The 27,373-nt window shown below is 40.2% G+C and overlaps 1 protein-coding gene across 16 annotated transcripts in view; it reads right to left on the bottom strand.

Moving 5' to 3' along the window:
* OSBPL6 (oxysterol binding protein like 6) overlaps positions 10,188-27,373 on the bottom strand; it is a 228,556-nt gene continuing 211,370 nt past the window's right edge. For all 16 annotated transcript variants that reach the window (XM_021075890.1, XM_021075883.1, XM_003483690.4 and 13 more), the window contains 10 exons: positions 24,518-24,605; positions 23,772-24,025; positions 22,888-23,025; positions 22,482-22,545; positions 20,964-21,042; positions 18,945-19,089; positions 16,700-16,844; positions 14,475-14,601; positions 12,561-12,683; positions 10,188-11,138 (listed from right to left, as the gene is read on the bottom strand). In XM_021075890.1, coding sequence (XP_020931549.1) covers positions 11,030-11,138; positions 12,561-12,683; positions 14,475-14,601; positions 16,700-16,844; positions 18,945-19,089; positions 20,964-21,042; positions 22,482-22,545; positions 22,888-23,025; positions 23,772-24,025; positions 24,518-24,605 — 1,272 coding nt within the window. In that variant the 3' untranslated portion in view covers positions 10,188-11,029. The remainder of the gene's footprint in view (positions 11,139-12,560; positions 12,684-14,474; positions 14,602-16,699; positions 16,845-18,944; positions 19,090-20,963; positions 21,043-22,481; positions 22,546-22,887; positions 23,026-23,771; positions 24,026-24,517; positions 24,606-27,373) is intronic.

Raw genomic sequence — 27,373 nt, 5'->3', positions numbered from 1 at the left:
AAAGGATCACTGAGAACCAGTCTTGTTGCCAACGAAGGTCCTTGGACTCTTTAATCAATAGAAATTGATGAGGCCAGGTGAGGACTTCAGGCAAAGCTTTACTGGGACTTGGGCTGAAGCGGGAGGGAGTGAAAACGAGGAACAGGTGGCCCTTGCTTGCTCCCTAAGGAGGGCCAGCTGGTCCCTTAATGGGGTGAGGGTGGGAGGATGGGTAGGTCAGGCAGGGGTGGTGGTTTAGGTGGTCTGCTCACCCCTTGGTGCTGTGTGCAGTGATCACGCAGAGTCTCCTGCCTTTGTTCTCAGCGCCTCCAAAATGACAGTTGGTTTTTGGCCTTTTTGTATCTTATTGTTCATAATTTGCCCCAAAGGCATACGTCTGCAGTTATTTTTAGTCCTTTAGAGTTTCTTTGTATTCTGTTGCTCAAGGAGACATTTGTCAGCCTAAGTTTGAACATCATTTGCCCAGAATTGTGGCAAAGTCAATGAAGAAGCTTCCTCTGTCATTTTCCCTTATTCTGTATGTCAAGGACAAATGCCATTGGAATTCTTTGGAGAATTAACCTACAGAGACCTCATAGAATGACATACATTTTGAAGAGAGCATAGTAATTACATAAATATAAATGTACTTTACATGGGAAAAAAAAGAACAGAGGAAAATTTATTAAGAGACGACTTAAAATACAATTTTAAGGAAGATAACAATAACAACCAAAAATATTGGATAGCGTCTAGAAAATTCTGAGCGACGCAGTGAGGAATGAAGAATTCAGCAGGAAGAGACTTTGGAAAGAAGGGTTGGATATAAAGTGGTTTAATTTTCTTTGAAAAAAATTCTCATTCTCATATTTGTCTTCCTAAAATTCCATGGATAATGATCCATGGAATAATGAGTTTGAATGGTAGTTCAAAATACTGAGTAGTTAGCATTTGGGAAGCATACTTTTGATAGACTTAACATGGACGATTTCAAGAGTAATTAGGAAAGGCTGAGTGTGATCACTGGTTTTCTCCTAGAGTGCGAGTCACGTGGATGACCTTGTTAAGGACTTGTGAACTTCCTAGTAGAGATTTATTTTGGGGATTTTCGCTTTTTTCCCCCTCAAATTTAGGAAGCCCATCAAACCCATTGTTTAAAGGAAAGAACAGCCCTGCTAGCTGAGTCTGTACAGAAAAGAAGCAGCCGCCTCAGACAAGCAGCTGTTGACAATGCACAGCTGCTGGGCTGAGCAGCTGCCACCAATGCCCCTGAAGTTGCAAGTCAGGCCAGTCGATGGCCGTCAGTATTCAACCCTCACCATCGGATGGCTTTCCCTCTGAACAGATGAGTTAAATAATAGACTCATTTGTATTTATCCCAGTGTGCCATCCAAACTTTGTACTTGGGAAGCTAAAGCTAAACCAAGAAATCACTACCTACAAGCCAGCAACAGTGTAAGGTAACTGGAGCTACATGCACTCATAAGAGATTAATTCTCTGGTGGGATTGTAAATTGGTGCAACCACTGTGGAAAAGAGTATGGAGATGCCTCAGAAAACTAAACATAGAACTACCGTTTGATCCAGCAATCCCACTCCTGGGCATCTATCCAGAGAAAACCACAACTCGCAAAGACACATGTACTCCAATGTCCATTGCAGCACTATTTGCAATAGCCAAGACGGAAACAATCTAAATGTCCATCGACAGAGAAATGGATCAAGAAGATGTGGTACATGTACACAATGGAATATTACTCAGCCATTGAAAGGAATGAAATACTGGCATTTTGAGCAACATGGATGGACCTAGAAATTATCATGCTAAGCGAAGTCAGCCATACAATGAGACACCAACATCAAATGCTTTCACTGACATGTGGAATCTGAAAAAAGGACAGATTGAACTTTGCAGAACAGATGCTGACTCACAGGCATTGAAAAACTTATGGTCTCTGGAGGAGACAGTTTGAGGGGTGGGGGGATGTGCTTGTGTTATGGGATGGAAATCCTGCGAAATTGGATTGTTATGATCACTATACAACTATAGATGTGATAAATTCATTTGAGTAATTAAAAAAACTAAAAAAATAAAAACAGATACAAACATGTCTTAACCTCAAAAAAAAAAATTCTCTGGGATGATTTCATAATTGGACTAGAGGACCAATTTATGGTAACCATGATGATACAATCACAAACTTATTCAAATAAAAATTTCATCTACTGTGTCCCTTTACTGCTTATTTTCAATTACTTTCCAGTTGCTTTATTACATACTGCAAGAGGCAGAGCATTTCTTAGACATCTTGAGCTCTCATCATTTTCTCGATTTTTCTCTCTCTTCCTCTCCCTGCATCCCTCTGTCTCTCCATCCATCTAAGCTATGAAGTTCTGGTGTATCCACTTCTCAGAAAAGGACATAGGGAGAAGGCTATCTTTGTGCCCTTCTGCCATTCACAATGAGCTTCTCAGAACAAACCTAGAGCATTTCCAGGTGAGGATGGGACAAAGTCTCACATCCCTGGGACTGGACTGTGTCTGGTTGAGGCTGGGCACCACGCTGTAAAGGCATCACAGTGGACCAGGTTGTTGGAAGGCACCAGGGCCTATGTGTTTAACATAGTCCAGCAGGATTAAAATAGGTCGACTGTTAATATTTGCTTTAGAAGAAACTGATTTGGGGATTATAGTGATCCAAACTTTTGATATACTGCTTTCTTTGGCACTGCCTCTGATATTAGCTCTTCCTCCACTTCTTTATAAGGAATTAGAGACTGCAAGTACAAGATGGATAAATCCTCTACTTACAATGCATACAAAGACTAAAAACAGGAGACACTGTCATTATTTTATTGGAAGTGCTTTCATCCATGGCAGACAGAAAATATTCCCTGTGAACCTCTTTCTGAAGGGAGAACTTGAATGAGTGAAAGCTAATCCCTAAGGGCTTTCCCAAAAGACCAGCTGTGGAAAACAGTGATCTGTATGATCTTGAGTTTCCTGCCGTCTTTCAGAACTACAGCTTTATTCCTATAATCTAGAAACAAATAGAAAACTGAAACCAGCTTTCTGAGTCTTTTAATATGAATACCTTCAAAATTCAGGGAAAAGTCCTGTGTTCTAAGTGTTTGATTTGCAAACAGTTTTTCTCTTGTTACTATAGGAAAAAAGAGCTGGAAATGAATAAGCACTCAATTTTCTTTATTTCCTATTTGAAGTCTCTTGCTGGAGGTAAGAAATATTTTCTATTTTCATGGAAGGGTCATAATTAGAACATGCTATTCACACACACACACACACACACACACACACACACACAAAAGCCTCTTTATATAGTTTGCTACTGAGTTTCCTGTGCTCTTACAAATGTAGCATTCTGGTATATCATTTTCATTGAAGAGGTGCAAATCTTATTTTGAGGCTGCATAGATTAGACAATATTTTTCTAGTGGATAATTACTCTTTCACTAGAAAATTTAACTTCATGTTATTTTTCTGTAGAAAGTTGCTTGTAATTCTATCCCTAATACAAAATTAAATTTTTTCTATCTCAAGATGACCATATGCAAACCAACCATCCCTGACTACTGCCTTGATACCTTTAATTATAAGCAGAATAATTCCCCAGTGAGGTTTTTTTCCAACAAAAATTTTAAGCATACATTATTTTCACAGGAGAAGCCAATCTAGAAAAAGAATTTGCAACTAGACCTCATTATGAAAATGTCAGGAATCAAGAATGAGTTTTGCCACAGAATTTCCCTGTGGCTTCCACCTGTCAGGACCCCATTAGCCAATTCAAAAGCTGCCTTGGAGACAAAAACAAGGTGTAAATGGGAGTGGAAGATGGGGCAAGGTTGATCCATGGCTTTGAAGAATAAATTTCTGGTGGCTTGGGCTGGCTAGTTGCCTCCAGAACACAGCGTTACCATCTCTGATTTAACACAGTCTCATCTTTTACTATTATTATTATTATTAAAGTATAATTGATTTACAATGTTTCTTCAAGTTCGGCTGTAAGGCAAAGTGACCAAATCACACATATTTCCCTGTGCTGTACAGTAGGGCCCCATTGCCCATCCATTCCAGATATAAGAGTTTGCATCCAAAAAAATCCCGCAGATGCCCATTCATCCCACTCCCTCCCCTGTCCCGCCTGGGAACCCCAATTCTGCTCTCTTGGCCATGATCAACACAGTCTCATCTTGAAGGTTTCAGAGTTCTGCCCTCCCTGCTCTTCACCTTCATATGACAGCCCTTGAAATGGGACAGAAGTCACAAAGGTGACGAGAAGCCAGTAACTTTGAGTGAGTCAAAGTTACTGAGCTCAAGTCAGTTTCCAATACTTAAATTATCTTGGTAACTTCTAAACGTCACTATGAGAAACAAACAAACAAACAAACAGGGACAAGGAGTGGGTGGTTAGGTCAGTGTACACTCATGGAGGCTCCTTATCTGGCTCAAAATTCCCTGGGGGCTGAGGGCACTGTTAAAATGCAGAATTGTGATCCATACCCTAGATCTCTGGACTCAGGATCTTTGGAGCGAAGCTCAGGAATCTACAGGTAAATGAACATCCCAAGATGATAACTTGGCCCCCAAGGAGCATGACTTAGAGAACCTACTTTTCTTTTCCAGATTCGGTTTCTCTTCTTTTCATTCTTGTCTTTTCTCTTCATTAGCATTTAATGCCAATCATGCTGTATTTGACAGTCTTTAGAATGTTCTGACTTTTGAACCACAGGCTTTGGGGGACAGGATATAAGGATTACGTTTTCAACTTGTGCAGTTGCCAATGGCGGGAAGTTCATTGGATTCCAGGCACTTTATTTCCATTTCTTTTTTTTTTTTTTTCCTTTTTTTCTTTTTTTTAGGGCTGCACCTGTAGCATATGGAAGTTCCCAGGCTAGGAGTCAAATCGGAGCTGTAGCTGCTGGCCTGCGCCACAGCCACAGCAATGCGGGATCCAAGCCAGGTCTGCAACCTACACCACAGCCCAGGCCAACACTGGATCCTTAACCCACTGAGCGAAGCCAGGGACTGAACCTGCGTCTCCACGAATGCCAGTCAGATTTGTTTCTGCTAAGCCATGACAGGAACACAGAATTTCTTTTCCAAATAATTTAGCAACTTTATAATTGTTTAGCAACTTTATTTCCAGACGACAGCATTTTAAGAGATAGAAAAGCAACCTCCTAAGCAAAGGCCACCACCTTCATTGTCATCATCAACATGACATCATTTCAAAAGCTGTCACTCTGGATTCCCACGGCTTCATCAGGGGTTCTTTCATTATAAAGGAGATTGAACTGTTTCCCAGGGCTTCCTCAAAACTGCTAGTGAGTTCAGTGTCACCATTATTTCGGACTCCTAAAAGATGGCAATGAGTTAATTAACTTACATGGCTAATTCGATGTAAAAAATAGTTCATTGTTTTCTAAGTATTTCAAAATCAAAAATTTTTACTGGGCTACCAGACCTAGCATTTTACGAGATCTTTCTCTTGCAATATATTACTATTTGATGGCAGATACTGGGGTAGTGGCATGAGAGGGGTTTGGAGGCATACTTCTACCAAATGCACACAGCTTTCTAGAACAATTCCACATGCAATTAAGACAAGAAAATATGCATATTCTGAAAACAGATCAATGGAGGAGGGGGAAAGGGAGGAGAGAGGATTTATGAGGGGGCAGAGGAAACAACTGGTGACAATGTATTTGTCAACTATTGCAATTATGGTGCTGATGTGCAGTGTACACATATGTCAAAATGTATCACATGGTACAACTCAGATATGTAAAGGGTTTTTTTTTTTGCCCTTTTTGTTTTTTTTTTCAGGGCCGTGCCCACAGCATATGGAGGTTCCCAGGCTAGGGGTCTAATGGGAGCTGTTGCTGCTGGCCTATGCCAGGTCCAAGCTGTGTCTGAAAACTACACCACAGCTCACGGCAACGCTGGATCCTTAACCCACTGAGCAAGGCCAAGGATGGAACCTGCAACCTCATGGTTCCTAGTCAGATTCATTTCCATTGTACCAAGATGGGAACTCCAAAGATAATCCTTTCTTAAACGATTTGCCATTTTCTCCAATAGTAAGTCTGCAACAAAGATTTTTACAATTCAGTCGATAAATGTATGTTCTTAGGAGTTCTCATCATGGCTCAGTGGCTAACGAATCTGACTAGCATCCATGAGGATGCAAGTTCAATCTCTGGCCTTGCTCAGGGGGTTAAGGATCCGGTGTTGCCATGAGCTGTGGTGTAGGCTGCAGACATGGCTCGGATCCTGTGTTGCTGTGGCTGTGGTGTAGGCCGGCAGCGACAGCTCCAATTCAACTCCTAGCCTGGGAACCTCCATATGCCATGGGTGTGGCCCTAAAAAAAAAAAAAAGTGTTCTTACAGTTAAGTATTAAATTTAAAGTCAGGTTTAACAGAGTGATTCATGCAATGTATCATTTAAATGTATCAAATTTACAAAGAAATTCAATTACAACTTAGATGATCTAATCTCAATTTGATAAGCACTGCTTCTAAATGACTGGGAGGCTTTTTTTGGGGGAAAAAAAAAACAAACCAAACACTATAATCTTAGGTCCAAGGACATTTTTCCCATCTTTCCCCCAAAAGAATGTTTCTAGAGCACAAAATAGATTCATCATTGTTTAATTAGATACATTTTATATATCCTGAACATAGCGGCTCCCATAGAAATAAATATTTTGTACACGAACTTTATTTACTGTGCCACATTCATAATATAACAACTCAGTCAAGTGCAAACATTTATTCATAACACACCAACTCGAGTCAGAGCTCCTGGGGTGTGAGGACCTCTGTTCCCACAAACACTTCATTATCTGGATGACAGAGAACAAGATTAGACAAGATGGATAATTAAAATCCACAAGGTTAACTAACAAAATGTCCATTTAATAATGACTGTAAACTCTTCTCCAGCCACAGCAATAATCAGAAGGAAGCAAAACAGTTGGATCAGTGTCCTCTTTAACTCTACCCTCTCACCCCCTGGGGTTCCTTGGGGGCAGGATCTAATGTAATGATGGATTGGTGGAATTACGGAAGGTCCTAGGGCCAGAATAAGGAAGAGGAGCAAAAGTTTTGGAAAATCAACAACCTGGCAGCGCTTGTATTAAAAAACTCCTCGGTTTCTCTTACTAAAATACACTTGCTAGTTTTTATGTCTCATAGAATTGATGTGTAATATTAAAAGGTATCTCAAATGAGGTTTCTTTTCACAACTGCTTGGAATTATAAGTAACCCATGAGTGGAGTTCCCGTCGTGGCGCAGTGGTTAACGAATCCAACTAGGAATCATGAGGTTGCGGGTTCGATTCCTGGCCTTGCTCAGTGAGTTAAGGATCTGGCGTTGCCATGAGCTGTGGTGTAGGTTGCAGATGCGGCTCGGATCCTGTGTTGCTGTGGCTCTGGTGTAGGCCGGTGGCTGCAGCTCCGATTAGATCCCTAGCCTGGGAATCTCCATATGCCGTGGGAGTGGCTCAAGAAAAAGGCAAAAAGACAAAAAAAAAAAGAAAGTAACCCATGAAAGGAGTTTCTGTTCTGGCCCAGAGGAAACGAATCCGACTAATAACCAGGAGGTTGTGGGTTCAATCCGTGGTCTTGCTCAGTGGGTTAAGGGTCCGGCGTTGTTGTGAGCTGTGGTGTAGGTACTGTGGCTGTGGCATAGGCCCGAGGCTAACCCCATGAAAAATGACTTAATTAAAAAACCCAATAAAATAACAGCAAAATCTGAGAGTAAATTTGTACCCTGGGTAGCAGCAGACGGAAGCAAAGTAATTACTTTCTGGTCGACTTCTAGGCGTGCTGGTGTGTGCCATTGATCTGTTCTGTCTAGCCACATCCATAGGATCATCATCACTTATTACTGCTTTCCTTAATGACCAGCTCTAAAGGAAGAAGCAGCTTAGAATAAATCACAGGAGAGGTATAAAGATATATTAAGTCCTCCTCTATTTTAGCTTGAGTTAGGGGGAAAAAAAAAGGGCCCTTGAAATAAAAAGGTTTATATAAAATTCTAAGAAACCAGTCAGGTTTTAACAAGAATGATCTAATATTTATTCTATCCTTTTGCTGTTTAGTCTCTAAGGCCCCCAAATTATGCAGATGAAAATTCCCAACAGAAGAAAGCTCACAATTCTATAACCATCAAATAAATTAAATGTGAGAAAAAAACGGGCTGTGAGGCCATTATATTAGTATGAACATTTGATGGGGAGATTTTTGAATCAGGTATTATAGAAGAAGCATAATCTAAAACTTAATTGATCACTTGAAAGGGAAGTCTCCTCAGGATATCTGAATCTCAAAAGAGATTCTAAACCTGGGATAGCATAAATATTGTAGTGATTTAAATCAATCTGACACTCTTCTCATTCTCATCTTGAAATCCTAATCAGAGTTTCAGGTTAGCTGGGAAGTAAGAAAGGTCCATTCTACTAGTTATTCTTTCTCAATTTCCATCTACTGCTAAGTGCAGTAGCAGCTGCCTCATGGGTCCTGGGTCCTTTTCCAGCTGCCTGCCTGATCTACCTGTGGGTCACCTGCTACCTTACCTTCCAAATTCTCTACTTAGAGTACCTTTACTTTGCAGAATTCTTTCCTTATCTTTAGGCTAAAATTTGGAGACTCTTCAGGGAAGTGCCAGTAAATACAGACCCAAATCACTGTAAACAGTATTTAAAGCTTTACAATCATGGGAGACAGATTTCTCTGAGAAGGCAACAAAATTCTTATTAAATTCTAATTAAGGGCATGTATCTCAGGATGCAGATAAAAGGACTTCAAGATGAATGAGTAGAAAAAGAATTGATAATAAGGGAAATTTTACTACCATAGGGGAAGCCACCTACAGACTGAAAATGGGAATTAAAGGTATTGAGACCTATAGGGAGGGTGTTGCTTAGGTGCTCAGAGCTGGCGATGGATTAGGGAGTTTGCTTGACAATGAAATTTCATTCCAAACCAGTGCATACTGTACACATAATGTATGGACTCAGATAAAGGAGGAATGTTTCAGGATGACTAAAACTTGCTCCACCTAGTGGAGACTTCTGAGTTTTCTCTCATGCTCTCAGCAGTCTTGGAATAGCCATTATTAGGAATGCTTTGAGGAGGAGAAACAACACTAAAATCAGTGTCTCCTAACAAGATGTAAAATGTCAGTCACCTTGCTATCAGAGCTTAAACTAACCCTTAAAATCTGATGGTAAGAATCTAAGAATAAAAACCTAACAGAATAAAATATATGTGGTTTTATAATTCTCTAGGAAAATCTCTAAAGAGTTTAAAAATACATACCATATCATAGCACTTATAACTGGAATCTAACATATAGCACAAATGAACCTTTCCACAGAAAAGAAAATCATAGACTTGGAGAAAAGACTGTGGCTGCCCGGGGGGAGAGGGAGGGTGTGGGAGGGATCAGGAGCTTGGGGTTAACGGATGCAAACTATTGCTCTTGGAATGGATTTGCAATGAGATCCTGCTGTGCAGCATTGAGAACTATGTCTAGATACTTACATCGCAACACAATGGGAGGAAAAAGTATGTATACATGTATATGTAACTTGGTCCCCATGCTGTACAGCGGAAAAAACAAACAAAAAAAAATTAAAAAAGAATTTTTAAAAATATATGTAGGCATTTAAATAGTCATTTACATGCAGAAACTCAGGAATACTGACGCAAGTCCCTACAAAAGCCTCTATATATCAGTAGAGGAAAAAACAAATCCTAAAAGTATGGAAAACACATTTCTGGCCCTCCCCTACCCCTTTTTGTTGTTGGGATGGATAAATTCCTTAGCTTAAGTTTTATATCTCTTCCAATAGCAAGGTAAATGCTTAAGTGGTCATGTATCATACAGAAACACTTGATGAAAATATGAAATAAAAGTTTGCATAGAACTCATTTAAGCAATGCAAATAAGCTTCTAGCCTTCTTGCTTCAGTTCCCAGTGGCATTCCAACATGTGCCAATGGATTGGGCACAGGATAGATGTGGGTTCCATGGTGCTTCACTCAAAAAGAGTTAGGTTTATAGGACTCTTAAGCCCACAGAGAAATTCCATATGCTGTTAGCTTCCTTTCATGGCTTCGACACTGATGCTGAGTGTTCAAATCAAATACAGACATTGCCAAATAATAGGGCACACTGGGAGGTTAGGTGGAAGAAGGATGGTTTATTAACTGTAGGCAGGACATGAAATTGACGAGCAACGTGAATACAGAGATCTACTTAGCACACATTTTCCTTCTTGCCCTTCAGACATATGATACAGTAACCAATATATCAAAGTAAAACGTTATGTTCTTTACTTCTTTTAGTCCATTTAAATTAGTCTCATAATTCTTCTGATCCCAGAAAGCGAATCATGCCATGATTCAAAAAATCTGTCCTTCACATAAACCTAGGAGCACACATTTAAAAAATGATTTATTGTACATCTTTGCATTTCTTAAGGCATGAACAATGGCGTACAGATGGAACAGGTTCTGAGAAGCATCACGTCTTTTTTGACAAGGCCAGTACAAGTACACCACATCAAAGAGACACACTCGAAGTCTGAGCTGACCAACTGCCATGGCCTAGGAGCTCCTGCAATGAGCGGATGGCGCTTCCAGAAAAAAGGACCAAATGCATGGTTCATATGTCATGTTGCTTTAAACTCTCTGGATCAGCTTTAAGCACCAGTTACAGTTGGTTTTTCTTTACGGACTCTTCAGACTTTTGATTTTTATATTCTGCTCCTTTTATTCTGCTTTTCGAGAAGGGTGTGGGTGTTTTTTTTAAGGAATATGGTTGCAGCAAAACAGAAAGGATCCGAAAGTGGTTAGGGACCTTGTCTAATGCACTTCTGAAAGTCCATTATAAAGATGAATAGAAAAGCAAATGGTTGGTTTTCATTTGACCCAGAAACCACGTGGAGCTCTAAGAAACATAATTGTGCATAGTTATTTATTCATTCAGAGCGTGATATGTTGGCTAGCTCTACATTCCCAGTTTACCAAAGAACGGGGCTGTCCACTTTGCTAAACCCAGGGTCTTTTCGCAGCTCCCAGTAGGTGTCGTTAGAAATCCAGGCTTCTCTTTGATTGGCATCAATCACTTTTCTGTGAAAACATAAACATCAACATTAAACATAAATTCCATTCAGGTGACTGGATAATTGAACTCTCTCCTGTAGATAAGACGTGTATGTATAAGCAGTACTTGTAAGCCAGTTAGCATCTTATCTGCTGATTGATGATTTGATTCTTTTGACCAGAAATAAACTCATTTTTGTCATGAACCCTTTGAAATGGACGTGGGTAGGGTCATGGGAAGAGGGGCTAAGGCCTCAGACTCATGAATTTTCTCTGCTTGACTTGTGGGGAAAGTATGCAAACTCAGGAGCTTTACATGCCTCTGCAGGCCCTGGGCCCAAAAAAGGCACTTTCAGCATCTAAAGGATAAGGCTGGGAATTCCCTGGTGGCTCAGTGGGTTAAGGACCTGGTGTTGCCACTCCTGTACCTTGGATTACTGCTGTAGTGTAGGTTTGATCCTTGGCATGGGAGCTTCCAGGGATCAAACCTGGGCACAGCCTGAAAAATAAAAAAAAAAAAAAATGAAGGGCAAGGCCGCCTTTCTGTTCCAGGGTAGCCAGGGGATGGCAACTAGAAAGGATGCAAGATTATTCTGAGCTGATGTATCCTGGCTCTGGAGGGTAACAGATGGATTTGGAAATGATAACTTAGTTTGTATGTATTTATCTATAATCCTGCAAATAATCCTGAAATAATCACCCACAATCACACTACAGAAGAATCAAATCTGAATGGATACAAGCTCCATATGATAGAAATAAAATTAATTACTGATGAAGTCAAGGTGACCTTGTGGGCAGTGGGGTCTCCTTTTATCTCTGAGGGAGGGGGGTGGGAACAAGTTTCTACCACTCTAAAGGGTGTAGCTGATGGGCAAAGAACCTGTTGGGCAAGACTATTGCTTTATATAGAGTTCCTGTCGTGGTGCAATGGAAACGAATATGACTAGGAACCATGAGGCTGTGGGTTCAATCCCTGGCCTCGCTCAGTGGGTTGAGGATCTGGCATTACTGTGAGCTGTGGCGTAGGTGGCAGACTTGGCTCGGATCTGGCATTGCTGTAGCTGTGGCATAGGCCCGCGGCTACAGCTCTGATTAGATCCCTAGCCTGGGAACCTCCATATGCCGTGGGTGTGGCCCTAAAAAAATGGACAAAAGACAAAAAGACAAAAAGACAAAAAAAAAAAAGACTATTGCTGTATTTGCTGCCCATGAGAAGAAAACCACTGTTGAGGAAATTTTGCTTTCATGGTTACAAACTTTTCACAAGACCAAAATCTGATTCCTCATTTCCACTGCCAAAACAGTTACCAAAATCAGTTTAATTTTCTACCTCAAAGTCCCCTGGACATGAAACTAATCCCTCGCTTTCTTTTTACCTGGAGTTTTTCATTGCTTGTGGCAACCATTTGTAAAACATGCACTTGTTATGGGAAGAAACGGACTCACTTAAAAAATTTTGGTATATGTTCAAGGTTGTTTTCTTCCATGTACCGTCTCCGAGATCTCTGGAGTTCCTCTACTCTTTGCTTCTCTGCTGCTGCAGCTTCTAAATTTCCTTCTTCTAAAAATCTAAGCAGAAAGTAGTTTATCTTTTAATATATTATCCTCTTTTCTAAGGAAAAAAAAGTCTTATTTGCATAAACTTAATTTCCGGTTGCTGCGAACACAACACAGTCAACAGCAATGCTCTGAGAGTGTCACTCATCCCTGCCCCAGGCCCCGTTCTCTGCCATCAACTAACACACATCCTGTGTATGGGAACTGGATCCTGCGTTCAGTACTGAAGTGGAGGAAGTTAAAAGTAACTGGTTGGCCCTGAAGACTTTTCTGTGCTGTCTGGGGTTCTACAAGTTGAGATTTTCGAGACGACTGGAGAGTCTGGGGTTAGAACATTATGAGGCAGTGCTCCTTTGCCCTATTATCGTAAAGCACTTGTTCAAGGGCACAGAATGGAGGATGGTAACTGGCTGTTTCCCAGCTACGTTTAGAACAGATTGAGAGGGAAGCAGTCTTCATCTTACTGGAGCGAGAAAAACTGATGAAAAAAGGAAAGGTAACAGTTGAGGAAAATTACAAAAGGCCACGGAAAGGAAACGAATCGTAAATGAAATTCAGAAAGAGAATACTGATGTTGAATTGAGGAAGAAAAAGCAGGTCCAACAGTGATTTGCAAATATTTAAATTTCAAAATGAGAGCAAAGCACAGGGATGCAGTATGATATATACACTGTGCAGGAAGTTTATTGCTAAGTTTGAATGTCAAATGGTGAGACTGCATGTTCTAGAGAAAGAGGAGAGGGTAAAAGAGAACTGAATAGTAGAACATTCAGTACTGGGAACATTTTGGCAGAAGACAAAGCCACAAAGACAGTGGAAACATCTTAGGTGGGATTTATATGACATATGGGATTTTTCTAAGAAGTCACATTAATTCTGTAGGAATGGTCAACATGAGTACAGAACGAGGTAAGAACAATAAAAAAACTAAGAACCAGAGGCATTAAAGGTACTGTATTTTGAGTATACCTCATACACTACAGGATCAAAACCATGTTGGGAAAACTCCAGACTTTGACTCAAAGCATTTCTAGGTGCCCCTGTAACTTAAACCTCTTATTCTTCAGTGAAATGGAGAAAGGGGATCAACTGCATGGTGAGGGATAGAAACTAAATTTTTAGTGGTGGGCATACTGTAGGGCATACAGAAGTTGAACATAATGTCATACAAGAAATTATATAATGTTACTAAATAGATAATGTTAAACACTAATATTAGTTCAATAAAATATTTCAAAAAAGAGTTACTCCATGATACAGAGTAATAGAAGTATAGAAGGGTAAGGAGGAGTTCCTGTCGTGGCTCAGGTACTGAACCCGACTAGCAACCATTGCCGTGAGTTGTGGTGCAGGTTGCAGACACGGCTCGCATCCTGTGTTGCTGTGGCTGTAGTGTGGGCTGGCAGCTGTAGCTCCAATTCAGCCCCTAGCCTGGGAACTTCCATATGCCATGGGTGTGGCCCTAAAAAGACAAAAAAAAAAAAAAAAAAAAAAAGTATGGAAGGGTAAGGAGTGGATTGTTTATGTAGCGGAGTTCAAAAATTTGCAGATCTTTGCTAAGTTGCAGGGGGGCAGTTTTTGTTAAAAAATATGTTATCTTCTGCGGGAACTGTTATTGAGTAAACTCTGTTGAGATCATCCTCTGAATATCTTTACCTAGGGTAGAAGACTCAACTATTAGTGAGTAAGGGAATGAATGAATGATTCAATGAATGCATAAATGAAGGTGGTGAAAATCTTGATGATTCCTGTAGTGCCATGTTGTCATCGAGTGTTCAATTTAAATACCACTCCCCTGCTCACCTCTGATCTGGCCGGAATCGGGCGTCTGTCGGTGGAAGGAGATCTTTTAGTACAGGATCTAACTCATTGAGCTCAATAGCGAACCTTGTGAAGCCATAGTAGAGCTCATAGTTGGTTGGCATGGAACCTGGAATGAAGCCACCGAACCACTGTGAGAAGCCAGAGGCTTATAGAACATGCAGAAGCTGATTAATCTGGGTTGATTCATACCACTGATATTAAATTTATAGTCATAAACATTAGATTGTGGATATTTTAGATGAATTAAATTGGTTATATTTTGCTAGATAGGAAACTTAATGTCAATTATCAGAACTCACAAATTCATACATTTAATAAAATCTAGCTCTTATTTTTTTTTAATTTTTAATTTTTTTATTTCTTTTTTGGCCACCCCCTGGCATCTGGAGTTCCTGGGCCTGGGATCACATTCAAGCCACAGTCCTGACCCAAGCTGTAGCTGTGGAAACACTGGATCCTTAACCCACTGTGCTGGGCCGGGGATCAAACCTGCATCCCAGCGATCCCAAGATGCCACCAATCCTGCTGCGCCACAGCAGGAACTCCTACAATCTAGCTTTTAAAGTAAAACTTGGCATTCTCTTGGTGATGCAGCGGGTTAAGAACTGGCATTGTCATTGCTGTGGTTCGGGTTGCAGCTGTGTCCTGAGGTTGATCTCTGACCCCAGAACTTTCACATGCTGCGGGAGTGGCCAAATAAGATAAAATTTTGTAAAAGTAGTAGTCTACACCACATTTTTCTCTCAAATATACAATTAAGTAACTAAATGCTTAGATGATTAACTATGAGCATTAAGATTTCACCAGAAACACCTACAATTTACTTCCATTTAAAAAAGAAAAAGATCCAGGGAGTTCCCACTGTGGCTCACTGGTAATGAACCTGCCTAGTATCCATGACATGTGGTTCAATCCCTGGCCTTGTTCAGTGGGTTAAAGATCTGGTGTTGCCATGAACTGCAGTGTAGGTTGCAGACATGGTTTGATCTGGTGTTGCTGCGGCTGTGGTGCAGGCTGGCAGCTGTAGCTCCAATTCAACCCCTAGCCTGGGAACTTCCATGTGCCACAGGTGTGGCCCAAAAAAGACTAAAAAAAAAGAAAAAAGAAAAAGAAAAAAAAAGACAGAAAGAGATACAGATCTAAATTAATGTTTACTTGTACTTTTATACTAAATTTGAAGGCAGAATCTTTGTAGGATCTGCTCATTAATGTGCTCCAAGTCCTAAAAGAAAGACTTATGCTTAGTCAGTACTGAATAAATAACTGCTGAATGAATGAACTAACCACCTACTAGCAGGAAATTTAAATACTCATTGAGGTCCCTTAGGAAACCAATAACTAATTTTAAATAAAGTGGGTTAACTGACAAAATTCCAATGAAAATAAATGTTATATGGCAACTTCTTCCATTTGTACTTGATATTCAATTATATGCTGGTGTATTACCAGAATTCTCTTGACGATTTTTTTTTTTTTTTTGTCTTTTTGTCTTTTTGCCATTTCTTGGGCTGCTCCCTCGGCATATAGAGGTTCCCAGGCTAGGGGTCGAATCGGAGCTGTAGCTGCCAGCCTACACCACAGCCACAGCAACGTGGGATCCGAGCAGAGTATGCAACCTACACCACAGCTCACGGCAACGCCGGATCATTAACCCACTGAGCAAGGGCAGGGATTGAAGCCACAACCTCATGGTTCCTAGTCGATTCGTTAACCACTGCGCCACGATGGGAACTCCCTCTTGAAGACTTTTATTAAATGTCAACACATTGCAGCTCTTCGCTGCTCAAGTAAGAAGACCCCTTATTCTGGTTATATGACTGAATTTGTGGATTGTGGATGTTTGCAGGCTTTCCTTTGTTTTAGTAAAACAGAGGATCAATAACATGAGTAGGGACTTAAAAGCATATATTTCAAATATTTGAACACTTAAATAAGAATACCTAGCTTTCTTGAAATGCAGGCATTATATTTAGAGACTCTACATGAAGCCCAGTCTCTGACCACATGTCAGATTTGGTCTCGATTCTATAACTCTTCATTATCAATATTAGGACTTATTTAACTTACAGATTAGGTAGAAATATAACTACAATTGTCTTATGCATCCATGTTTGTAATCTCACTATTAAAGACTCCATGAGATGATCTGGCCTTCCCTACCTCTGCCAGTGCCTGCTGAGGCAGGACACTCCTGCTGGTCTCACCTGGTCTCCAGATGCACTTGGCGGAAGGGGCCACGCCACAGTAGAGCCCTTCGTGCCACTTCCCAAACAGCCGGTGTACCACCTTTCCTTCCTGGTCCATCACAACCCCCTGGACTTCGTTCACATTAGAGTTCCAATAATTCACCTGGAAAAGCCAAACTCCAATTAAAACACCCATTCTCGGTGTTCTCATCATGGCTCAGCAGAGATGAATCCAACTAGTACCATGAGGATGCAGGTTCCATCCCTGGCCTCACTCAGTGGGTTAGGATCCGGCGTTGCCATTAACTGTGGTGTAGGTCACAGATGAGGCTCAGATCCTGCATTGCTGTGGCTGTGCTGGCAGCTCCAGCTCTGAATCGACCCTTAGCCTGGGAACTTTCATATGCCGCAAGTGTGGCCCTAAAAAGGAAACAAACAAAGAAAAAACTACCCATCTCTTTCATAACACCAAACGCTATACTTTCCATATGGAATTTTTTTTTTACCTTCAAGTTTCTCATTCAAACCACTTCCAGAAATCTATCTCAAAGTGTTTTGTATAGAAGGGTAGCTTTATAAGTATTAGCTGGCTTATCTTTTAAGAAAGGGATGAGCCCACTCCATGCTAGGGCATCACAGCACAGAAAAGGCTCAGTTTCTGCCTTCCATGAACATTAATTCATAAGTTAGTAATTTCTTCCTCCATCCTCCTGTCTTGAATTTTCCCTTGGCTCATGATTCTTAATGATTTTCAACTGGCAACGCTGCAGAACTAGTTTGTAAAATAATTTTCACAGTATCTGTCAATGGCTATGTTTAATCGGGAAGACCTCCTTCCAGCTTTCTTCCAGCCATGTTCCTCCCCAGGGCTGAGAGGTCTGTGGGAATTTTACCTTCCTGGATCTCATGGGCCCTGTTCAGATCATGCCCCAAGTATGCAGGAGCCCAGAATTTCTTGTACAAATGGCTCTAAGCTTATTCCACAGCCTGCACAGGCCTTTCCTTGGATTCATCCACCCAAGGGCACACTACCCTTGAGGGTGTGAATCATCAGGCCTGAAGGGTAGCCAAGGGTGGCTATCTGTGGGCCCTTGCAGTGCAGGACAGAGGCAGGGATGGGAAGAGAGTGGGGAAGACTGTGGCCCAGACTGGCTGTTCTGCACTGTTGCAGGTTTCCAGCTTGGTGTTCCCAAGTGTCCAACCTGGTCTTGCACGTGTTAGAAAAAGTACTTTTGTCTGAGTTCCTGTTGTGGCTCAGTAGTAACAAATCCAACTACTGTCCATGGGGATACGGGTTCGATCCCTGGCCTCGCTCAGTGGGTTAAGGATCTGGCATTGCCATGAACTGTGGTGTAAGTCGCAGATGCAGCTTGGAACCTGCATTGCTGTGGCTGTGGCGGGCGGCTACAGCTCTTATTAGACCCCTAGCCTGGAAACCTCCATATGCTGTGGGGGCGAGGTGGGGGTGGGGCTAAAAAGCACAAAAAGAAAAAAAAAGAAGTTCTTTGCGTCAGGGTAAAGGATAGAACATATTTTATTTGATAGCAGGTGGGCTTGATTTATATACTTTAAATATTTACACATATGGTATGGGGACTTCCATTTGTATTCTTGTTTCCAGCTCTGCACATATTAGGGACAGGCCTAAATCAAAGTTTCTATAAAACTAAATGCACACATTTATTGCCATCACTCAGTCAGAGCAAACAGTGATCCTGGCTCTTTAGTTCTGAGCCACTTAATGAGTCTCAAAGAAAAAAAAAGGAAAAAAAAAAGATTAATCAAGGTATTGCTTTTTGTTGAACTTTAAGATTATCTATAATAGTGGCAGAGGTGGATAAGCTTATAGGGACTGGAAGCTATCATCTACACGCATCCTCAGAAAATAATAGCTGTGATATATTTAGTTCCCTAAAATAAGATCACTTGAATATGTTGAATCAAGCAGGAATATAAATAGAATATAAACCAGGAGCCTTGTCATTGGCAAGAAGTACTTTTTGTAGTTATACTTAACGGACTGGCTACTTAAAAATAATTTTTTTTTCTGTTTCAAGATGGTGCCGTTTTTGACCTGCACATGGTCAGCCATCTGCATGCCTGGAGCAATTCCACTCATTGCTTCGGCTTTTTTATCTAAAATGTCCATAAGGATCAATGATCCAGGACCAACTCACTTGCTGTTGTTTAAGGTAACTGTTTTATTTCTTCCCTAGGAAGCATTTTATGTATCTTTCCTTTGCTGTTGTAAGAGATTATTTACCTTGACAAATGTGAGTTTGCAAATGCAAACACTGCTTTTGGTATTTCTAATGGTTACTTCTCCGTAATGCTCTATCCATCTCCTCCCACTAAGAATGTTGTGTATGCACGTGGTGACCTTATTCCACACATAGCAATCGCCATACCTAGTGAAGAATACAGCAATGATTAAAACAATGAAGGTTACAAAGACACATTACTGTTTCTACCAATGAGAATATTTTTGGCCAAAGCTTCCTTTTCCCTCATCTTCCTCTTATTTTTTGGAAGTTTCTATGTGGTCAGGGACATTTATGACATGATTTGTTCATTTAAGGAACATTTCCGTGCTTTCTAAAGGCCAGGTGCTAAAGCCACAAAGTTGAATAGGCCTTTTCCTGCTCTCCTGGAGCCCAAAGTAAGGCAGGGGTAGATGGACACTTATGACAGTGCAGAAGGAATACCCTTAGATCTTACCAGAATGTGGGGCGAGTGTCAAGGAAGAATTTCTAGAGGAGGCCAGGTTTGTTATAAGCTTGAAGGATGGATGGGAAGGTACTACAGGCTGGGAAAAGCAGAGACAAAGCCACAGAGGCCAGAAAAGCATGATGCATCTGGGGACCTGCATGTGGCATGCTACAGGTTGAGTGGGGGTGGTGGAGGCAAGGCTGGAAATGCAGGATGGGGCAGAGCAGGGAAGGCTCTCAATGACGCACCTGCATCTATCCTGCAGGGAATGTGCCATTGTGGAAGGGCTCCAGGGAGATAAGAGGCACAGCAGGGCGTTTTTTGTTTTTTTTTTTTTTTCTTTTGTTTTTGTTTCCTGTGGCCACATTAGAGGCATGCAGAAGTTCCCGGGCCAGGGATCAAACCTGAGCCACAGCAGTGACAAAGCTGGATCCTTAACCATGGGCCACCTGGGAGCTCCCAAAGGTTTGCATTTAAGAAAGATTACTCTGAGGACAGTACCTCACTGTTTCATGCAGTGAGTTAAGAACAAGTATGTGACTAATTCCTTGGGAAAAGACTGATGAGCATAATTGAATCGAATGTAAATTCTGGGGTATAAGGTTATAATGCTTCTGCTAAGGAATGAGATGACATGGTTTCAAAATAGCCTTTAAAATGCATACTACATGTATGCTCAAATTAAATGCTATTTCAAAATAAAATGCTTCTGTGTTTCCAAAACATTTATGAATTGGTATGATGTAGGCGCTATGTATACCTGGGAAAACTCTTCCTCATGAGTTTGTAAATATTTAAAGTTGATTTTGGAGTTCCCTGGTGGCCTAGTAGGTTGAGGACCTGGTGTTGTTTCCTGCTGTGGCTGGGTTTGATCCCTGGCCCAGGAATTCCTGTAGGCCATGGGTATGGTCAAAATCATAAATAAATAGATTAAAAAAAATAAAAAGCTTTCCTTAATCTCAAAGAAATTACAAAGTTATTTTTGTGGTCCTGGGAATTCCTCCCTTTCTTCACTGTCCTCTGTATTCAATCTACCAGCAAATTCTGTCATTCAAATAGACAAAAACAAAACAGAAAAAATCAACCAAATGACGAAAGAAAGCAAAACAATCAAGCCTTTGACCTCAATGAAAATGTCAATTATTTTAAGATGTATAGGCTATATCCTCTAGAAAATAACCATAAAAATATTCCATCACTTCCTTAATAAAATAACTTAGACATTCAAATCAGTACCTGGATCTAAGAACTCGAAAGTGCAATTATAAATTACATAGAAAAGAAATGGCTAGAAAAAGAACCTTTTATATAAAATGCAAACTTACATGGTGACTGGAACAGGTAGGTGCTGACTAAGGAAAGGAGGATGCAAAGAGCTAAAAAGGAAGCTTTGACACATATGCTAAATTTCTCAACTGCTTTTGTGGGGATCCAGTTTCAAAACTTTGGTGAAGTTAACAGAAGCATTGGTCATAGAGGATAACTGCCCCTTGGCACCTTCCAGAGTTTCAAATACCCATTTATGATTTAGAAAAGCAGAGAAGAGACCAAAAGGAAGATGAGAGCAACTGACTTTGGAAGCATGACATTCAGGGTTCCCACAGGCAGGATTTCCATCGACTTCCCCCAGAACTTGTTTTTCCATCTGATATCTAAACGACACAAGGCAGAGGGCAAGAAATATACACTCCACATCTAATAATTTACTCTAGAAAAATGAATTTTTATATCCTACTTTACAAAGAACTTCTGTAACTATAATTGATTCCATATTGTTGTTTAGCATGACAGGTGCCTGATGGCTCAAGGTGAAAAGATTAACTGTGAACAAAAAAAAAAAAAAAAAAATCTATCTTTGTTTCCCTATAATACATGATCCACATGTGTTTTCAACAAATAAAACTGGGAAAGGCTTGGAATAATATGTGTATGTATGTATGCATATTCACGTGCACACATATAAAGATCTACTATGCTTTAACATCTCCACGAATATTATGTTTTAACTAAATTGTGGAAATACTTTATATGTGTGTGTGTGTGTGTGTATTTGGGTATATATTAAAAAATATATATTAAAATATATATAGTAAAAATAATGGTGTGGCAATACTATTGATTATATACACATTTATCTGAAGAGTTACATGATTGGAAGAACAGTAAAAAAATAAAGCCTCTAAATACACATAGGTAAGATTTATGAGAAAGTGTGATTAACTTAATGAACACGTTCCTGTGCTGATTGTTACGATGCTACCCAGGGCCTGGCACTTCATCTCACATGGTAGCTACTTGTGGAATCTCAGGTGTAGTGCCTTCTTATAACTGCCTAGTCTCATTTAGATGAGCTAAGGGAGCTTAGTGTTGTCTCCACAAAATTTCAACTCTTCTGTAATGAACAAGAAATAATATACTCTCTTATTCTGAAATAAAGTATGGTCACAGTGCTATCATTTTGTGTGTTTTTAGGCTGAGGAAGTGCATGTGAGAAGAATATATATATACATTTAGAATATACATATATATTTTAGAATATATATATATTTATTAATATATATATTTATAATATATATTTATTTCTGGAGCAGTTCTGAAATATATTAATCTAGGTGAGTTTGTAACATTCTAATTGAACAATGGATATTGATTTAGCAGACTTCAACATGAACTTCCAAGCCTCAATGAGTTAAAGACTAGAAACCACTGCAATGTATACATATCTAAGCCTTCTTTCAGTATTACAATCTCTTTGCATACTCTCAAGAAGCAAGTAGCCATCAGATTCCACCTCCATGTTATAGATGCAGACAATGAGTCACAATGAGGTAAAGAGATAGCCCCAAGCTGGCACAGTTAGCATAGAGCTCTGCTATCCCAAGGGCTTTGTTCCTAAATAAACAATCCCATCTCCTAGATAACCTGGCTTCATGTTTAAATCAGGAAATCTAATTTCTCAAACTGAACACCATAACAATTACCAATACTCTCTAAGTTCTAAATGTAGAAATCTAAACCAAGTACTTTGGAAACTGGAAACTTTTTTATAGTCTCATTGACTGGATGTTGAAGTCATAATTGAAATACAAACCTTGCCAAAACACAAAATTCTTGGATTCACAGTGACAGGCAGAAATGGGTGGATGATGGCTAACCTGGTAGTCAAAAACAAAAGAGGCAATGACATCAGTTTAAAACTTCCATAAATGATCATTTTTGACAACATATATTGGCTACCCGTAAATAAAAACTACTCGACTCATCCATCTCTATTAGTGAATTATTTTCAAAATGTATAATTAAACTACTTAACCTTTACCTTTTCTAACGTCATGCTTAAACATATTTAGAGGGGGCAATTAGTAGATAGGCTAGGTGAATTTTCTGTTAACTAGCATTATAACCCGCTTCAATCAGATGTTTATCAAGAAGCTATTTTCATTATCAAACAGAATCCAACAATTCTACATAGAACCTCAGAGTCCAGTGGGACTTACCTGTTCTGAGAAAAATCGGAATCCTTTGTCCTCTCTAATGCATTCATAAGTCTCCCCAAGGACAGGGTTGAATGGCTTACTTCCTGCTCTGAAATAGGTGGAGCAATATCCTGAAACTGCAAATGCAGCAATAAGAACCTGTTAAAACATTTAAGAAAGGAAAATAATATAGGAGAGACTACTTCCAGGTCTGTTTGTCCCTTATTCCTCTAGATTTATACACCCCTTCAGTGGGTGCTGATCTGATGGCATTTGTGTTTTCTATTATTTGTATAGACTCTTCATACACTCATAGGAAAAAAAAAGATAAGTGAAAAGGAGGTTAAACTCCCTACAGTTGAGGCCAAATATTCCTCATTCACCTGTCCACCCAGTTTCCCGAGTATCAGAGTTCAAAGGTTCCGAAGACCAGTGTATAGGTTATGCCACTTGCACAATCTTAGTATCAGGTACTTGAGGGTTGTGGCTGTGGGTGCTTTTCAGAGGACAGGTCAAGCTTTCCACAGTCACACGGAATGAAGGCCAGGGTAAAGAACAAACAGCAGGTTACCTTCCTAGACCTAAGTTCTGGAACCAGTGGGCTCCCTTGGAATTCAGGAAAAGCTGCTAAGGCAAGACTAGGCATGTCTTAAACCTGTAAGGAGTGATACCTTTACATTCGAACTTCAGAGCCACTCAGGACCAAGAACAGGTCACACAGTGATAGCTTTCAGTAGCAGTATCTGGAACTTTCTGCCCCTGCCTGATTTATGCAAGTGGATTCTCTCTTACCCATGCAGTGAGAGTATTAGGCAACCACCAAATGTGCCATCCCAGCGAGTTCTGCCCTCTCCCAGGTCTAGGGCTAGCAAGTCCCCAAAGGGCGCTGCTCTGTTATTTATTACCATGCGCTCATAAGGATTGTCGGTTTCCGAAGCCTTGTCCAGAAGCTCACTGTATTCGATCTCCTCGCAGAGATGCTGCAGAGTATTGAGTGGCTCATTCAGCTCCACAGGCATGGAGACTTTGGACAGGTCTTTACCAATGTTGTTCCTCAAGATATTCCACAGGTTAATGTTACTGGTGTCAGGACAGGGAGCTGGCAGGCATGTTCGACGTCCATTTCGGAAGGCTCCTCCCGTCAGCTCCCCGTTCAAGACTGGGAGAGGGAGAAAGATGAGACTCACAGTGAAAGATATTTGCTTTTCTGATTTCCCAAAACCTGGGAGGGAAAGAATCTTTTCAAGTAATTTCTGATGGTGCTACATTTCTTAAGCCTTCATTATACTCTCTCGAGAATGAAAAGAATTATTTCAATACAAGGTTGCTGATAAATGCACAAAACATCAGTGCATAAATTTTTTAAAAATAAGGTGTTAAATATACTCAAGTATTATTCAAGAAAAGACAAGTCAAATTTCAAACAATTAAATATATTTAATGTGAAAGACTCAGAATTTTTTCTTTTAACCATCCACCCAACAAATTTTTCAACCACCTATCCCCACAGATTATACAAATACAAAATTTACTGAACAATCAGCTGCAAAAGGAACCATTAGTGAGGGGGTCAAAATGATTGTTCATTGACTTATCAGAGTTGTAACTTGGCAGGTAGACAGAACAACCCCGAAGCTCAAAGGATGCATACTTTGCCGAGAAATGTTGTCTGCAACACTGGTGTTGTCTTCAGATATATTATCACTCACATCACTGATGTAAGACTCATCATCTGAAGCCTAAAGGGAAGAACGTAGAAAGGATCAGAACTCTCACTGTCTTGAAAGTTCAGAAAAATCAAACAATGAAAAACAGCAGGACATTGCCCACATGAGAAAGAAGCAGAAGTCACAGTGGGAAATGTATGTGCATGTGTGCAATGAACACCCGAGGTTCTTGTGTGAGCAGAAGATAGGACTGTAGAAAGCAGCCCTTAAGTAGCTTTCTGTCTTAGTGGGGCTGAGAGGCTGGGTGAAGCCAGTACATAAGTGGAAATGTTTCAATTCAACACAGGAAGAATGCGCAAAAAAGGAGGTCCTCTGAATCCCTCTAGAGGAGTTAGGAGAGGCTGCCCAGAAGAAATAATATTTGAGGTGTGTATAGGAGCTGCCCAGGTAATAGAAGGGGGAGAAGGACAAGAAGAAAGGACAGTATGTCAAGGCAAGGGCCATGAGAGACGCATTTATTCTAGGAACACTGAGAAGTCAAGTGGCTGTAACAAAAGGTAAGGTGAAAAGAGGAGGTCTGACTGTGAAGGGCTCTTCATGTCAATATAAAGGGTTCACATGTAATCCTATGAGTTAAGTGCAAGGAAATGGTAGAGCCATGCTTGACTCTCAGGAAGATACTTGGCAGCTTTCCCCAGGGAGTCCAGATAACAGGAACTGCATAGATCCAGGGAGGGACTACTCATTACACTAAGATGGCCAGAGTCAGGATCAAGCAGTAAAGCTGCATTTGACAGCCATGTCACAATTTGGCAGGTTATCTGGGGTAGGGGAGAAAGATTTAGAGACAGGGAGAAATCAAGAATTAAGACATTTTCTACATGAGAAAATCATGAAACCAAGAGTTCCCTGGTGGCTCGACTGGGGGTTGAAGGGATCCCGAGCTGTCCCTGGGTGGCTCAGCTGGGCTAAAAAAAAAAAAAAAAAAAAAAAAAAAAAAAAAAAAAAAAAAAAAAAAAAAAAAAAAAAAAAAAAAAAAAAAAAGATTAAGGATCCACCACTGTCACTGCTGTGGCTTGGGTCGCTGCTGTGGGGAGGGTTTGATCCTTGGCCTGGGAATTTCTGCATGCTGCAGGTGAGGCCAAAATAATAATAATAATAATAAAATGAAACCAAAATTCACATAAGAATACAATTAAGGGGCAACACATGTACTAAGGGGATTTAGAGACAGAGCAGGTAAGAAAAAAAAAATAGAAGTACTGTAAAGCCACTCAAAAGAATACAAAAATCAGTATTTCTACTATTGGCAAGAAAGCCATCGATACTTATTTACTTCCTTCAAAATGGAAATGTGCTATATTTTTTCTAAACATAAAAACAAAATATTCTTATTGTAAAAAATTAGAAATTACTATAGTTCCATTATGACTCAGAGGTAATGAGCCCGACTAGTATCCATGAGGATGCAGGTTCGATCCCTGGCCTCACTCAGTGGGTTAAGAATCCGGCACTGCTGTGGCTGTGGTGTAGGCCAGCAGCTGCAGCTCTGATTTGACACCTAGCCTGGGAACCTCCATATGCCATGGGTGTAGCCCTAAAAAGACCAAAAAAAAAAAAAAAAAAAATTGATCAGTTGAACCTTAAGTGGAGTGGATGTGCTTTCACTTTTAACATTTCGTAGGTACTACCCCCAACTTCAAAATGCCTATTGATATCTCTATCTTTAGATACTGTGAACAAAAGGGGAATTGGTTTATTTACTACTTTATAGTGTTCTGAATATACTTCCATTCTCATAAACATAGCTCCTCATCTTTACTTGGAATGACAACATATTTCGTGAGACAGTTACAACACAAGGAATTTAACCAGCATTCACATGGTTTCCAATTTTTTACTATTATAGACAATACTTGGATGAACAGTCTTGTGAATATGTTTCTGTGAATCTGTCTGGAATTTCATTAAGATTTATTCCCAGAAGTGAAATTGCTGGGTCACCTGGGTCACTTTTAGGCTTTAGCTGTATATTGCCAAAGTGCTCTCCTGGAAGATTGCACTGTATTCATTGGTTTTCACCAGTAGTATATGAGGGCATCCATCTCTCGTACACATTTAAATACTGTATATTATCAATCAATATTAATATCCATCTACCTAACACACATAAAAGAACCCCTTTTAAAGTCTGAATTTCATCTTTAGTGAAATTGTTGTCTTTCACACTTTTTTTTTTTTTTTTTTGTCTTTTGTCTTTTTTGGTGTTGTTGCTATTTCTTGGGCCGCTCCCGCGGCATATGGAGTTCCCAGGCTAGGGGTTGAATTGGAGCTGTAGCCACCGGCCTACACCAGAGCCACAGCAACTCGGGATCTGAGCTGCGTCTGCAACCTACACCACAGCTCACGGCAACGCCGGATCGTTAACCCACTGAGCAAGGGCAGGGATCGAACCCACAACCTCATGGTTCCTAGTCGGATTCGTTAACCACTGCGCCACAACAGGAACTCCTCACACATTTTTAAACTCCTCATAAAAACTCCATTTTTTTTTCTAGTTTGAATTTAGTTTTTAAATTTTGTTTGTACCATTTTGGGGGCCATGAAAAGTCTTAAATTTGTATGTAATAGAAATAATCAGCTTTTGCCTTTAAGGTTTCTGGATTTACTGCTGATGTTTTACAAATTAGAGTTGAGAAGAGTCCATGTATTTAGAGAGAGAGTGTTATGGAGAGAATGATTATATGCATAAATGCATAATGGCAGTTTTGCTTTTGCACCCTGAGCAAGTTGATAAAGATGGCAAGCTGAAAACAACGTCTTTACTTTTTTTTTTTGTC

This window comes from Sus scrofa, chromosome 15 (genome assembly GCF_000003025.6).
Source record: "Sus scrofa isolate TJ Tabasco breed Duroc chromosome 15, Sscrofa11.1, whole genome shotgun sequence".
Lineage (NCBI taxonomy): Eukaryota > Metazoa > Chordata > Mammalia > Artiodactyla > Suidae > Sus > Sus scrofa.
The sequence above is the reverse complement of the archived record's forward strand: the minus strand, read 5'-3'. Positions and strand labels throughout refer to the sequence as shown.